This window comes from Mus pahari, chromosome 5 (assembly GCF_900095145.1).
Source record: "Mus pahari chromosome 5, PAHARI_EIJ_v1.1, whole genome shotgun sequence".
NCBI lineage: Eukaryota > Metazoa > Chordata > Mammalia > Rodentia > Muridae > Mus > Mus pahari.
In genome coordinates, this window is record NC_034594.1 from 33,280,774 (window position 1) to 33,294,432 (window position 13,659).

The 13,659-nt window shown below is 38.6% G+C and overlaps 1 protein-coding gene across 1 annotated transcript in view; it reads right to left on the reverse strand.

Moving 5' to 3' along the window:
* Window positions 1-12,212, reverse strand: part of Stk17b (serine/threonine kinase 17b) — a 28,511-nt gene extending 16,299 nt beyond the window's left edge. The window contains exons 1-2 of the mRNA XM_021198079.1: window positions 12,070-12,212; window positions 3,234-3,398 (exon numbers count right to left, since the gene is read on the reverse strand). Of these exons, the coding sequence (XP_021053738.1) occupies window positions 3,234-3,355 (122 nt within the window). The 5' untranslated portion in view covers window positions 3,356-3,398; window positions 12,070-12,212. The remainder of the gene's footprint in view (window positions 1-3,233; window positions 3,399-12,069) is intronic.
* Between the last annotated feature and the right edge of the window lie 1,447 nt (window positions 12,213-13,659).

Below are 13,659 nucleotides of genomic sequence, written 5' to 3' on the forward strand. Positions count from 1 at the left end.
TTACTTCACTATTTCAGCTTCCTAAGACTCTCTTAAACTACTCTTATATTCATGGACTCAGGACAAAGTTGACCATATGTCATGGGTGATGGTTCTTCTGACAGTGTTCACTGCTAAGGGAACACTCTATGAGGACAGGGAATGTGTCTAATCTAATTAATCAAGTCTATTAAAAAAACCTTTATTTAGCTAACTAACACATAATATCACCTGAAATGCTTCTGAACAAATGCTAGAGTCTGAATATCTACTATAATACCACACATTGTGCTGTTTTTAAATCCATATTTGCTGCTGCTGCTGCTGCCTCCTCCTCCTCTTCTTCTTCCTCTTCCTCTTGTCTCCCCCTCCCCCCTCCTCCTCCTCCTCTTCATCATTATCATCTTCTTCTTTTTTTGGTTTTTCAAGACTGTGCAGCCCTGGCCATCCTGGACCAAGCTGGCTTCCCACTCAAGAGATCCACAGTTGCCTCTGCCTCCAGAGTGCTGGGACTAAATAAAGCTGTGCACCACCACTGCCTGGCTCACATTTACATTTTTAAACATTTGAGAAAGTTACATCAACATATTTACACAATTACATATGCATGTATTTATATAAATACTGTGAAGGAAGATAAATATTTTACCATTATTATCAGAGGCTTTAGGTGAAAAAAAAAACAAGTATCTACTTTATATTCTTACATGCCAGTTGTAGTTTAAGAAGTCTAACAGTAATCTTTAAAATATGTTCCTATACCAAATTGAAGCGAAATCGTCAAGAGCATGTAAAACCTTAATAATAACATAAAGGGCAAGGCTGACTACATTTCCCAGCAGTGAACGGTCTAGCCGTTACCCTCGGCATTCTAAAACACACAATAAAACACCAAGGGATGGGGAGGGTAAGCCACAAAGGAAGCTGACGTTTTATTTCTGAATCTGCCTCACCCTTCTAACCACAAGGCCGATGAAACTTTGCCTCAGCTGGGGGAGGGGTGGAAAAAACTTACCCAACATGGTAAAAAACAGGAACAATGCAGTTTAGTGAAAAATGAACTTAGACTTACGTTATATATTTCCCTTTGTGTTGCTTAAAGGATACTTTAAAATTAATTTTTAAATGCAGCTGGTATGGACAGATAACTTATATTTTTCCATATGCTAGAATTATGTTTCTAAATTACAAAATATGCAAACCTCCCAGAGGAAAGAAAAGAATGAACCCCAACTTCACTTCATCAGACATACAATCTGATGCAGTCTAAGACTGGTTAAGAACTTGACAGAATTTTAAGATTTATGGAAGGATTTAAAAATTAGAATTTTTAATTACCAATGTTGAAAATTAAAAGGAACAATATTTACCATATGAGTCATTAGCCCAAGGCAATTTCAAGATGTGATTTAAGTCTCTTCCATGAAGCTATCTGATTCTGGGACACCGGGAATCTGACTTTGGCTTTAACCATAACCTATAATGAGCTTTTGCTTTAAAATGTCTAAAAGCTGGTTCCTTATGACATCACTTCACCTGTAGACAATTTAAAGTTAACAGTGGCCCCACGCAAGTCCTTTACAAAGTTAAAGGAAAAAAGCTCTTTAGCCTCTATGCCTATTACTTTGAAGTTAACCTAATAAAAGCTACTCATCCAAATAGTAACCTAGAAAAACAGGTAAGAAGGCTTAAGCCTTTGTCTAAGTGTCTGTTCAGAGCAATTTCCAATTGTTTTACAATAAAAGGCAACTTGAAGACAGTCTATCTTCTCATCTAAGTAAAAAGAGGTAATACTCAACTAAGAAGATCACTGATCACAAATTTTGATCCAGAGCGAAGGAAGGTCAAGTAACTAGCTTAGTCAGAATAATATGATGCTATATGACACAGACTGGGCATCCCTAGTGATAAAAATGGATAGAAGAAAGGGGGACAAAGAGGAAAGAGAGAGGAACAAATTGTGGAAGGAGATACACGGGCATCTAATGGCTTCAGCAGGCTTCTCACAAAGTAAGACTGTGAACAATACTGTGCCTAAACTAGGCCCCTCGTTCGAACAGAAACAATCAAAAGCAGAAAGTGTTCCAAAAGAGGGTAATCGAACAAAGGAAGTCTGTCTGGATACTGTGCCATATGATACGTACTTAGGGAAACTAATGATGTTTAATACTAGCTTTGTTTAAATATTTGAAAGACTGTCGAGTATATATTGAATGTAGCTAACTAAAGGAAACCATGTCTACTTATGAAGGAGAGATTAGTAGAGCAAGCAGCAAAATATTCTATGTCTGAGGGATGGTTTCATCTCTATGTTATGAAAAAGGGGCCAGGACTTGCCTCTACCTAAAACATAAAAGACACAAGCAAAGAATTACCTTTCATAGTCCAGCCAATTTCAGATTCCACACTGAGATCATACTGGTTTTTTGTCTATCCATCAATACAAAACACCTTGTAAACCACTGTGGCATAAGCCGAACATTTACCTCCATACAAACACACATACACATAAAACAATATGACCTAACTCTTCATATCCATGATTACTTTAAACCTAAGAAGACACACAACAGATAAGTGACTTAGCACAGGTTTTCTAGTACATTCTAAAAAGTTACTGTCGTACTCAATGTCAAGGGCATGGGTGGCCAGAAGAAATGCACACTTGATTAAGCCAAGAATTTTAGACAGGTGTCTACTAATACAGAAGAGCAATTCTTTGTAATATAAAACTGTGATACTAGACATGAGTTAAATATTCTTAATTTATGAGGGTATGTACATATGGAATGAGGAAGTATCTCTTTAACACAGACACAGTAGCTAGGAATTGAAAAAACAAAATGTATTGAACCAAAACATATAACACTGTATTAGCCCTTTACAAATACTAAGTAATTTAACCCTAAAAAAACTACATAAATTAAATACAATTATCCTTATCTCTTTTTCAGATGGCAGTAAGAGGTGTTATAATTTAACTGAAGTCACATATGTAATCAATGGTAGAGCCCAGATGAGGACTTGGCAGCCTGAGCTGTCCCTTCCCATTTACTGACACAGAAGCAAAAAGAAATAAGATCTGGAGCTAGGTGGAATGTTTGATATAAACTCCTCCACAGATTTAATTTTCTGTTCAGCTAAGAAAATGGAGAGAGATGAAAGCTTTTCTTTCTAATCGCTGATAACAGTTCCAAGTTTTATAACAAATAAAATACTGAATTTAGCCAGCACATATATCTAAGTTTCCTTACCTCCCAAGTTCTTTTGGGGTAAGTGTATAGGAATTATTAAAATTCTCTGTTTTCATCGGCGTCTGAGGGGTTGTAGTTAGCAAGCCTGAGACACTTCGGCAATCAAATCTCCTCCGAGACATGTTGACGACTGCCAGACCTGCTTCTCTAGGCACCGACTTTTACCTAGTTAAAAGAAGAGACAGGAAGAGAGAAGATGAAACTTAAATGTAACTGAAAAAAAGAGACATTATCTCAGGCAGGATGTGCACTACTTACACAGCTCCAAATATAGTATTCAGATAGAACAACATAGATATGCTGATTTCAGGAGCTTATTCTATTCACAAGCGGAAAACACCAGAAGCACACATAGACACAAATTGAATGGTACCTAAGCAAAGCTACTGACTTCACTTAAAAAGAAACTTCTATAAAAATAGTGAGAAATGGTTATGATGCAGGTGGAAGGAGGTATCATTTGTATTGACTGTGAATTACTATTCTTTACACCCATGGCTTCCACACACCTGTGGAATTTAATATAGTAATGTAATGAATATTTGTTTTAACTTAATATGTCCACAAACTTGGTGGCAAATTCATATTTTGTGCATTATATTTCTGTCCCGCATAAGTCAAGAAATAGAACTTGCTCATGGATTGGCTACTTTCCAAAACTAAAACTCGAACCACCCCCTAGACCTTAACAGTTCTTCCCTTGGCAAAACCCCGTGCTGAAAACTCTTATTTTGCTGGGTCAATGACTGATCATAAATAAATTACCAATCCAGAGTCAAATCCATATCTGAAGTTCATAGTCTGCAACTTTTGGCACTTTTGGTATCAAATTACTATTTGATATTAACCAAATCTGTGTAATTATGGTGGACTCTCAGCCAAGTCTGTCTATGAAAGATCAGCAGTTATTCTGTTAGGACTCTACCATAATAACCCTCTAGTGTCTGTTCCTGTTGCTACATCACCCTCCTCACCTCCTGCTGAGAGCAACTCTTTTTGTTTGTTTTTTAAAACTTTGCTACATTCAAATGCCAACTAGTATCTTCTCCTTAGGAAACAGGCAGTGTTTTCTGTTCTACATTTTGTTTGGTTTTCAAATTTGTAAATTATTTCTATATAGCCTTTGGTCTTGGAGCAAAACACTTCTCTAGGTAGCTGGGGATACAGCTCTTGGAGTCTGAGAATACCAATGCTGGGAGGTGGGGGAAAGAATTGAGCTGAAATGCTCCTGGGTGTGAATTCCATTTACTGTTCATTACAGCTATGAGGCTGTATACAGAGTTTTAAGCTTCCTACTGTATCAGTCTGGTTTCTGTTACTATATTGGAATTCCCAAGGTAGGCTATTAATAAAGAAAATGTGCTTATTTTGGCTTACAGTTCTGGAAGGACAAGGACAAGGAGCCTCAAATGATGGTGGCCTTCCTGCTGGAGACTATCACAGTATCACATGAAAAGAGACAAGGAGTGTGTGCACATGTCTGGTTCCTTACCCTCCTTTCATAAAGCCACTAGGATGTTTCATCAACACAGGGGTTCTACCCTAAGAACCTTACCTAATCCTAATCACTTCCTAGGGGCTTGAACCACAGACTTGAGGTCCTCACCCTCTTAACAGCTCACAAAGGCTGGATGTGGTGGCACATACACCTATAAATTCCAAGACCCAGAAGGCTAAAGCAATCTGAAGACTTAAGGCAGGACTGCTAAGAGTGTGAGGCCAGCCTGAAATACAGAATGCATATGAGGTCTGCCAGGACTACATAGCAAAGCACCTCACAATGGAAATTCAACACAAGTCTGGAGGACAAAATATATTCAAATCCTAACAGCTACTATTATAGGCCAAACTACATATTCCTTCTATCTGTTAGGTGAAATATTAAACCCAGTACCTCACACTGTAACTTCTTTTTCAAATAAGGGCTTTTAAGGTGGTGACTAAGTTAAAAAGAGACCATTAAGGTAGGGCCCTAATCCACTATGACTGGTGTTCTTACAAGAAAAGAGAAACGTAAAAACACACGAAAGACATGTGAAAACATTGGCAAAAAATAGCCAAACATTTTCAGTAGCTGTCTGTATTATTTTAAGGGTCTCAGTATGCAGTCCAGTCCTAGAACTCTGTGTAATCCAGACTGACCTTGAACTAGCTATAATCCTTCTCTCTCGAGCACTAGGATTATAGGCCTATAGCATCACCCTGTGTTCAGTTTAACTTTTCATACCTTCTTAGTTCTGAAGACACTGTTTCCCTTGTCATATTATATTGTCTGGAAAATCAATATGAATATCGATTTCTACATTCAGTCAGTTAGGAAAAGCCTCTTCTGCACCACCTTTGGATTTTAGAGTTTTGTACCTACACTTATGATTACACTTGCACTATTCTCATTTCTACAAATAGAAGGAACAGGCCTAATCACTGACACAACTGGGCTATCTTTCCAACAGTTTTCATCAACAAAGAACACTGCAATTCATCAGAGACAAGTTCATGAGTCTTAATTTTTCTTTCATATAGACTTTAGATGATAGGATGTTTGTCTCTCAGAGAAAACTGGAACTAGTAAACACTTTATAAATAAGCATTTTCTACTCTCAATTTTCAAGAGGCAATATGATCCCTTTGGGCATCAAATATTTATGTTTAATTAAGTATGATTTATACATTTAAAAACACTCCAAGAACCTGTTGAATGTATAAACTCTAAAATCCAACATAATAACATACTCAAGAAAGTTGCACTTTCAAAGATTAACTCATTAAATATGGAAGTAAAGACATAAAAGTTTATAAGCAGTATGATAAATCAGAGGGTAGACTATAAAAGGCCACAGAAGATTGGAAAATTACAGCAAAATATTAGCAGTAGTCATCCCCAGTGAGATTATGGTAATTAGAATTTCTTATTATTAGCTTATCTAAACTTAAAGCATTTTACTTCAATAATCAATAAAAACAGCTGTGGTTGCTGTCATGTCATCTCCTGAGGCTAAATACTTTAAACCTAAATAATATGAATATACAAGAAAACAACTGATAACACCTTCCTTATGATAGGAAATGGCTGTGAATGTGTGGCCAGGAAAATGCAAACTCTTTTTCATTCGCAAGAGCAAAGGTGTCAAGTCTATATACTTTACTTTGCAGTATTTACTTTGCAGAATTTAATTTGCCTGACGTTCAAGAGCCATCATTGGTTAGATTTTTTTCAAGGCCTCAAATTTTTCTTTGCATTTATATATAGCTGATGGTATTCACTATACAAATCGTAGGTCAGATCTCATGCAGAGACCATGTACAACTTCAGGCTATATACTGTTAAAATTATTACATTGTTTACAGTTACACAGAAAAATACCTAGCATTTTTAAAAACAAACTTAGCTTTAACTCGTTATAATAAGCAGTAACTTTAAAATACTTTTCTCAGGGAACATATTGGAAGAGAATGTCAGAGCTGTAGGACAGGGAGAAGCACTATGAAATGCTGTCCTTTAGGCAAGACTTGACCTTGCACATACCAGCTCACAGTGGCTGTGGTTACCTGAGGAGATCAAACCCTTAAAAGTTCCAGCAAGGAGAGGAGGAGCTCCCACAGCCCCACCCCTACCTGAGAAGCTCTAAGTAGTTGATGATTGTTAGAGGGAGTGTGGCCTCTGATAGATTCCCATGTGGATGACCTCACTAGTACATAGGAGCAGCACTATGAGGACTCTGTGTGATTAAATAAACGAGGGCAAGAATTTAGGAGGGAGATGTGATGGAGTTCTAAGAAAAGACGGAGAGAGTAGGCAGTAAATATGATTAAGATACATTGCATGCATGTGTGAAATTTTCAAAGAATAATGTATGTATGTGTGTATGTATGTATGTATGTATATAGTAAATGTGAGAAAAGCCCAGATTTGTACTGAGACCTTCCAAAAGAGTCTAAAACGTGATATATAGGTTTATTAATTAGAATTAAGCTTGGCAAAGCCTGTTATTTAGTTATATGGAGAGAAAAGGAACTTTTTAAAAATAAAAGTTAGTGAAATGCATAGATAGTCTAAGCCAGTTCTTATTTATCAGCTCATTAAAGGGCTTTCCTTGGGGTGTTGGCATGTATTAACTTCATACCCTAACAAATTCCCTAACACTCATATGAACTGATGGCTATTATTATGGATGAATATACCATGGTTATTTGTATGACAATAGATGTATCCAAAAACAATGTTAAACAATTGCAAATTTTTCAAATATATTTAAATACAAAAATGAGTTTTGATGTTACAACTCATTTCATTATGGCTCTGCATCTCCAAAATACAAACTTTGCTTTAAAAGAAGACATTTCAAGAAAACTGACCTCAGGCACATCTACCTGCTACTAATATACCTGCATCAGAAGCTATTTAAGGATCCATACAGCTTTCTTGTTTGCCATTATCTATTTACTACACTTAAATGAATTGTCAGTCTAGGTATTTTCTCATTTCTCCTCCTCTGGTCAATTTTGTATATAATGGAGCCCAAATGTCACCTCTGTCCACCAAAGTCTTTACAAACAGGTTGCCTCTCATTTAAGATACATGAGGGCTAACAGTTCTCTGACTCTCCTTGTATGCCTTAAAATTACTACTAATTCTCTTGCTTCTAATGAACAATCTACAGATCTTCTCTTCTACAACTCATAGTTATAACCAATTCTAAACAAGAATATAACATTCTAAATTCACAAATTACCAATGTATCTTACTTAATTTGAAATTGCTTCATATTTTATCAGATTATACCATTAAAAATATCTTAAGGAACTTACTGAATGTGTGTTTGTAAACAATTATAGACACACTGATAGAAGGCATAAATGCATGACAGAAGAAGTAAGATTTCGATCTTACACTAGTATGTGCCATACTTTTTCCAATTTTTTTCATTAATTCCTATTACAACTACAATAAGAATTCAGATATGGATCAATAAAGGAAGGAAGAGATCGACATCTTACATTTGATCTGTACCTTTGATTGACTGGAGAGGGCAAGTATGACAATCACTAACAAAATAAGCATCTTTCTAAATCTAGCAGCGCCATTCAAAAGTTATTCATTTCAAGGTTATCAAGCGAGAAGGCTCATGAAAGTAGAAGTTACAGAATGCAATACAGAAAGCATTTAGAAGTGGGTTGTCGGCTTTGACTCCTTTACTAGCCCCAGGGACTAAAACCTGAAACCCTTTGCAGCATGGTACACGAAGACCCCAGAAGCTGAGACCACACCAGCTTCATTTCCTGCCACAAGTCAGTCTCATGTTTTTCCTCCATGTCTGTGCTTTGCCTCTCTGCCTGAAACATCCTTTCTACCTTTCCTTAAATGGCTACTTCTTATTCATGCTGGTACCCAGGAAGCCTTGCCTCAAACCCACAGGTTGACTTAAATGTCTTTTCTTTATGCTTCAAACAAGAGAACTCTGGACATACCAATTTACCTGAAAATTTAATATTAGATTGCAATCATATTTTCTGTCTAAAGGACAATAACCTTTTACTTGAGCTTAAGCAACTCAGAATGGTGTACCTAGTAAGAACTAAAAACTGTTTGAACAAAATGCTATAAATGATTAGGTGCATCTAAAGGGATAAAGCTGAACTGAGATTCATCGTGAAATTGCAGTATCAAAGCTTTCAAAACAGTCTCTGCTTATTTCAGTAGTTGGTTAAATAAGAAATATTTAAAACTGCTCTTACAGAACTTCTTTTTAAAAACAAGGAAGCCACATAACTCAGAAATGCTAATAAAATTATTGTATCATCTATTATAATGTAAGATTTAAAAAAAAAAACCCAAAAAACAATAACCATTTAGTCTGCTCTGTTCCAGACTAGACGACCACTTGTTTTCATGAAAATATCTATGTTAGCTAAAAACATCCTGAAAGCCACATACTTGTCCTATCCATAGACCTTCATGAAGTAAATGTGAATGAATATGGCAGCCAAGCAACTTCTCTCTACTACATGGGCACCAACAAGACTGAGCTATCTCTAGGAAACAGATACACTGAAGGTTTACTTATCTAGCATCTATAAGAAATAAGAACTTTCTGTGCGTTCAAGGATGTGTTTTAGTTGGCCAGGGACTGGAAGACAGCTTTAGTGTTGACAGATGATTTCTCTGTTCTATGTACTCTACTCACAGCACTGTACTGTTATGTTTGTTTTAAAACACTGAACAGCAAGCAAAATCCAGTAATTTAATTCCCTGAAAATCACAATGGGAAGCCAACTGACTCTAGTCCAACCACTAGAGTATAGATTACAGCGGGGTTACGTCCCAGGCAAGGAAGCTCGGCCTGACACCCACCGGGCCTGATGCCATCCCCACCCACCTTCAGAAAAAGAAATAGATCCTGTAATTGTGAAGTAGGATGAGAAGATGTTGAAAAACGGAAATAATGGCAGGCCAACGACTTACACAGAGCTCATCACTCATCAGATGGAAAATTGGATTTCTGTTGTAAAATAAATTACCGTACCCTTTACTAATAGCACCTCTGAAATAATGTTTCTTCAGTAACTGTTACAATGTAAACTGGAATCTAATTCTTAAAGGGTTAAAAAACTACTACCATTTTACAATTAAAATTTCTCAATGCTTAAAGTACATCCTCTTTTGTACTAGTTGGAAAAAGCAAAGTGATCAATCAAAATATATCATGTATAAATATAAATTCAAAAAAGGGGCTCATTTACATGTACAAGATAATTAAAAAGAATATTTGTCTTGAACTCAGTTCAAAAACGCATCTTTTTCAAATAGTCTAGTATAGATAATATAAACTATGTATAGTTGCATATATAGCTCTTTTGGCAGAGTACCAACCCTACATGCACAAGGCATAGGTTCAATCCCCAACAGTGCCATATAAATAGATAAATAATCAAAATTGAGCTGGTAGTGTGGGCCTTTAATTTCAGCACTCAGAAGGCAGAGCTAGGCAGATCTCTTGAGTTCAAAAATCCTTTAAAAGTTTGTAAGCACTCAAGTGTGGCTCAACAGTAGAGCAAATGTCAAGATGCAGGAAGTAAGAATTTTAGACACAGGAAATAAGCATTATAATATATTATATCTTGAGAGAATTTACTTTTAAATATAGTCTCTAAAAAACTGGGAGATTTCGACACAGAAATTCTTCCTTATAATTGTCAAGCAGCTACAAACAAAGCAATGAAAACATGGTTATATGTTCACTTAACACTGATGACAAGCTGTTCACTGTCAATACAAACTGAAAAATGAAATTAGAAGTGTCTGCCATTAAACGCCGACATTGTCTATAGATTTTAATTTAGATATAGATGGTAGACTGTTAATTTATGAAGCTTCTACTAAAATGCCACTTCTACCTAACCAAAAAGTAATTTTTTCTTAATATTTTATTACATGCAAGTTTAGAGGTCAGAGGACAAGCTGTAAGCTTAGGTTTTCTCTTTCTACCATGTAGGTCGTGGGGATCAGGACATTTGAGTTGGTGGCAAGAACCTTTCCCAGCAGAGCCATCTCCTGAAACTAAATTCTTACTTTAAAAAAAAAAAAAAAAGAATTCCAAGAAAAACTATTACCAATCTATCCACATACAAAAAATTTTGAAGTTACAGAAATATTACTTTTCTAACTTAAGCATACTGTCATGTAAGTAAATTTACTTTAATAGTAAATAATTTTCATTCCAGAAAATTATCTAAAATGTGTGTGTATCTCAAGAAAACCAATTACTTGAAATATTAAAACTACCAAAAAATTAAATTAATATCAAAAAGATTAGGAGAAAAGACAGGTCTAAAATTTGGTCACGATTTCCATGGACTAGTTTTTTTTAATATATACAATTTTAAGGCACTGTGATTCAATTTTTATGAAGTTGTTGAAAACAATTTCTGGGCATCTCACCGTGAAGACTGTACCAATGAGAAAGGAGTTTATATCTCTCTGTAATAAAACTGTGCTCCTTGAGTTCAAAATTCCATGTTTCATATGCCTCCACTTTCCTCGTTCCCTCTGCAGACCTTGCTGCTCAAGGCACAGCCTCTCTCCTACGCTTGAAAACTTAAAAAGTCCACAAGGTATCAAACCTGCCGGCAAGGTTCGGTGTTATCGGTGCCATGGATGTAAACATGACGTCAACCAAACCCTCAGTGAATGTCACACAGCAAGCTAATGATTATGACTGAAATTCCTAGGCTTTCAGAAGTATTTCTTAACTCCAACTTGCAAGCTGAAGCCAGTGCTTCTCTAGTCCCAACACAGCCCTGTCACTAGCCACCAGCTGGCCGTGAAATTTCTTTCAACTTTGTCTCCACTCATCTATATCCCGAGAGTGAAGCCAAATGAAGCGCTTTTCCCACGGTAAGGCCGAGTCAGGATAAAGATCCAGACCGTGGCCATGACGTGTGTGGCTGTCTAGTCTGAGGATGGGTCACAAGCACAGAAGGATTCCCACTGCTTTAAAGCCTAAAAGTCACGGAAACAGCTGTGGCTCCCCACGCCGGGACTGACAGCGGCCCACGCGACGACCGCAAAGTTTCTCCCGGGCTGCTGGCCGGACGCTTCCACCCGCCCCGACGTGAAGGCGTCCCGCGCCCACAGCACGCTAGCCCGGGAACCACCCGGAGGACCACGTCGAGACGCCGCGGAGGCTATCGGGCATGGCCGCGCTCAGGGACGCCGGCTCTGGCCTTCGGGCTCGCCGCAGGGTCCCCGCGCTCCCACACCGACCGCTCGGCCGCAGCTCCGCGCCGCCGCGGGTTCTGCCCTCCCTCCGACGGGGCCACGGCTACACGGGCTCACCTCGCACTCTTCCCCCACAACGGCTGGTCGCCGTCAGCCAGGCCCCTGTGAGGCGACTCCCGGCGGCGACCGCACAGACGCTGACCGACGCTACTTACAGTTGAGGTTTGAAAAGTGCAGCCGCGTCTGGGACAATGTACTTCGTTAGACTCCGCCCTCGGCTGCCCAAGAGCCAATCGGAGCGATTATGGAGGGTGGGGTTGTCACGTGGGGGCGGGGCGGGGCGGCGGCCGGCAGCGCGTGTTATGAGACGGGGCCTCGGCAGGGGGCGGGGAGTGGGCGGGGCGCCGAGCGCCTGTTGGTTGCTGGCTGTATGTAGCCTAGGGACTGGACAGTGTTCAGGCGGAGGGTCCGCGGGCGACTTTTCCCACTTTTTCCACCTTCAGAGTAGCCCCGGGAGGTGTGAGTATCGGGGCACAAGAGATGAAAGAAGCACATGTCCGGGCTGTTTGACTTGTGATGATCAAAGTCTGTGTTTCAAATCTTCCTTGTCCTCTTCCCTACCTCCTGAACCTACCCCACAAAGAGAGATTCCAGCTTGCTATGGGTTCTTGGAACCATGAACAGGACTCCAGGATCCTAGTCTATACAGCTGGATGTCTTAAGACACTAACTAGCTCAAGACACTGGGAGAATCCGAAGATGAACTAATTGCTGGTTTACTGTGATAGGGGAAATGACGAAAACTTGTACCTGCTCAATGCCCATTGCTGCTAACTTTATTATTCATTTATTTACTTATTTAACAGTGTTAGAACACAGGACCTTTCATGTGCTAAGCAAGGGTTCCATCTCTAAGTTCCACCTCCAGGCCCCTGGATCTGTTAACTATTGAAGACAGTTTAAAAACTGAAAGTTTCAGGCTGGTGAGATGGCTCAGCGGTTAAGAGCACTGACTGTTCTTCCTACGGTCCTGAGTTCAATTCCCAGCACCCACATGGTGGAATTCCCAGCACCCACATGGTGGCTGGCTCACAGCCACCCGTAATGAGATCTGACGCCCTCTTCTGGTGCATCTGAAGGCAGCTACAGTGTACTTAGATATAATAATAAATAAATCTTTTTAAAAAAACCTGAAAGTTTTGTGAATGACACAGTAGGTTTACATACATATAAGATCCTAGGTTACTTATACTCTTATATGTAGCATCTACACATAGAATCTAGGATTGCTGAAGAGTACTTTTTTAGTAGGTGTAAAAAAACGATTGGGAAAAAAATACTGTGAGTGGAATCCTCTTGCTTTTAGGACATCTTAGCAACAGTTTTATGTTCTTCCCTGTCACATTTAACCAAGATTTCTTCAAGCCATCTGCTTGCCCTTCCACGCAGTGTATGTCCCAAGATACATGCATTTAAAGTATCGCAACCATTTCATGAGGTCTGCATTGTTATTTAGGCAGGCCTCAGTATAATGTATTGATTCTTTAAGCATTGTCAAATGGAGAATATTGCATCTTTTGGCCAGGGAAGCATGAATGTTAAGGTGTCCACAAACTAATGAGACTGTTCCCATACTTTCCTCCAGGAAACAGCAGTTGCATCCCAAAGTCTCAGTACCAAGGATGAGCCAGTACCCTCTTGGAGTTC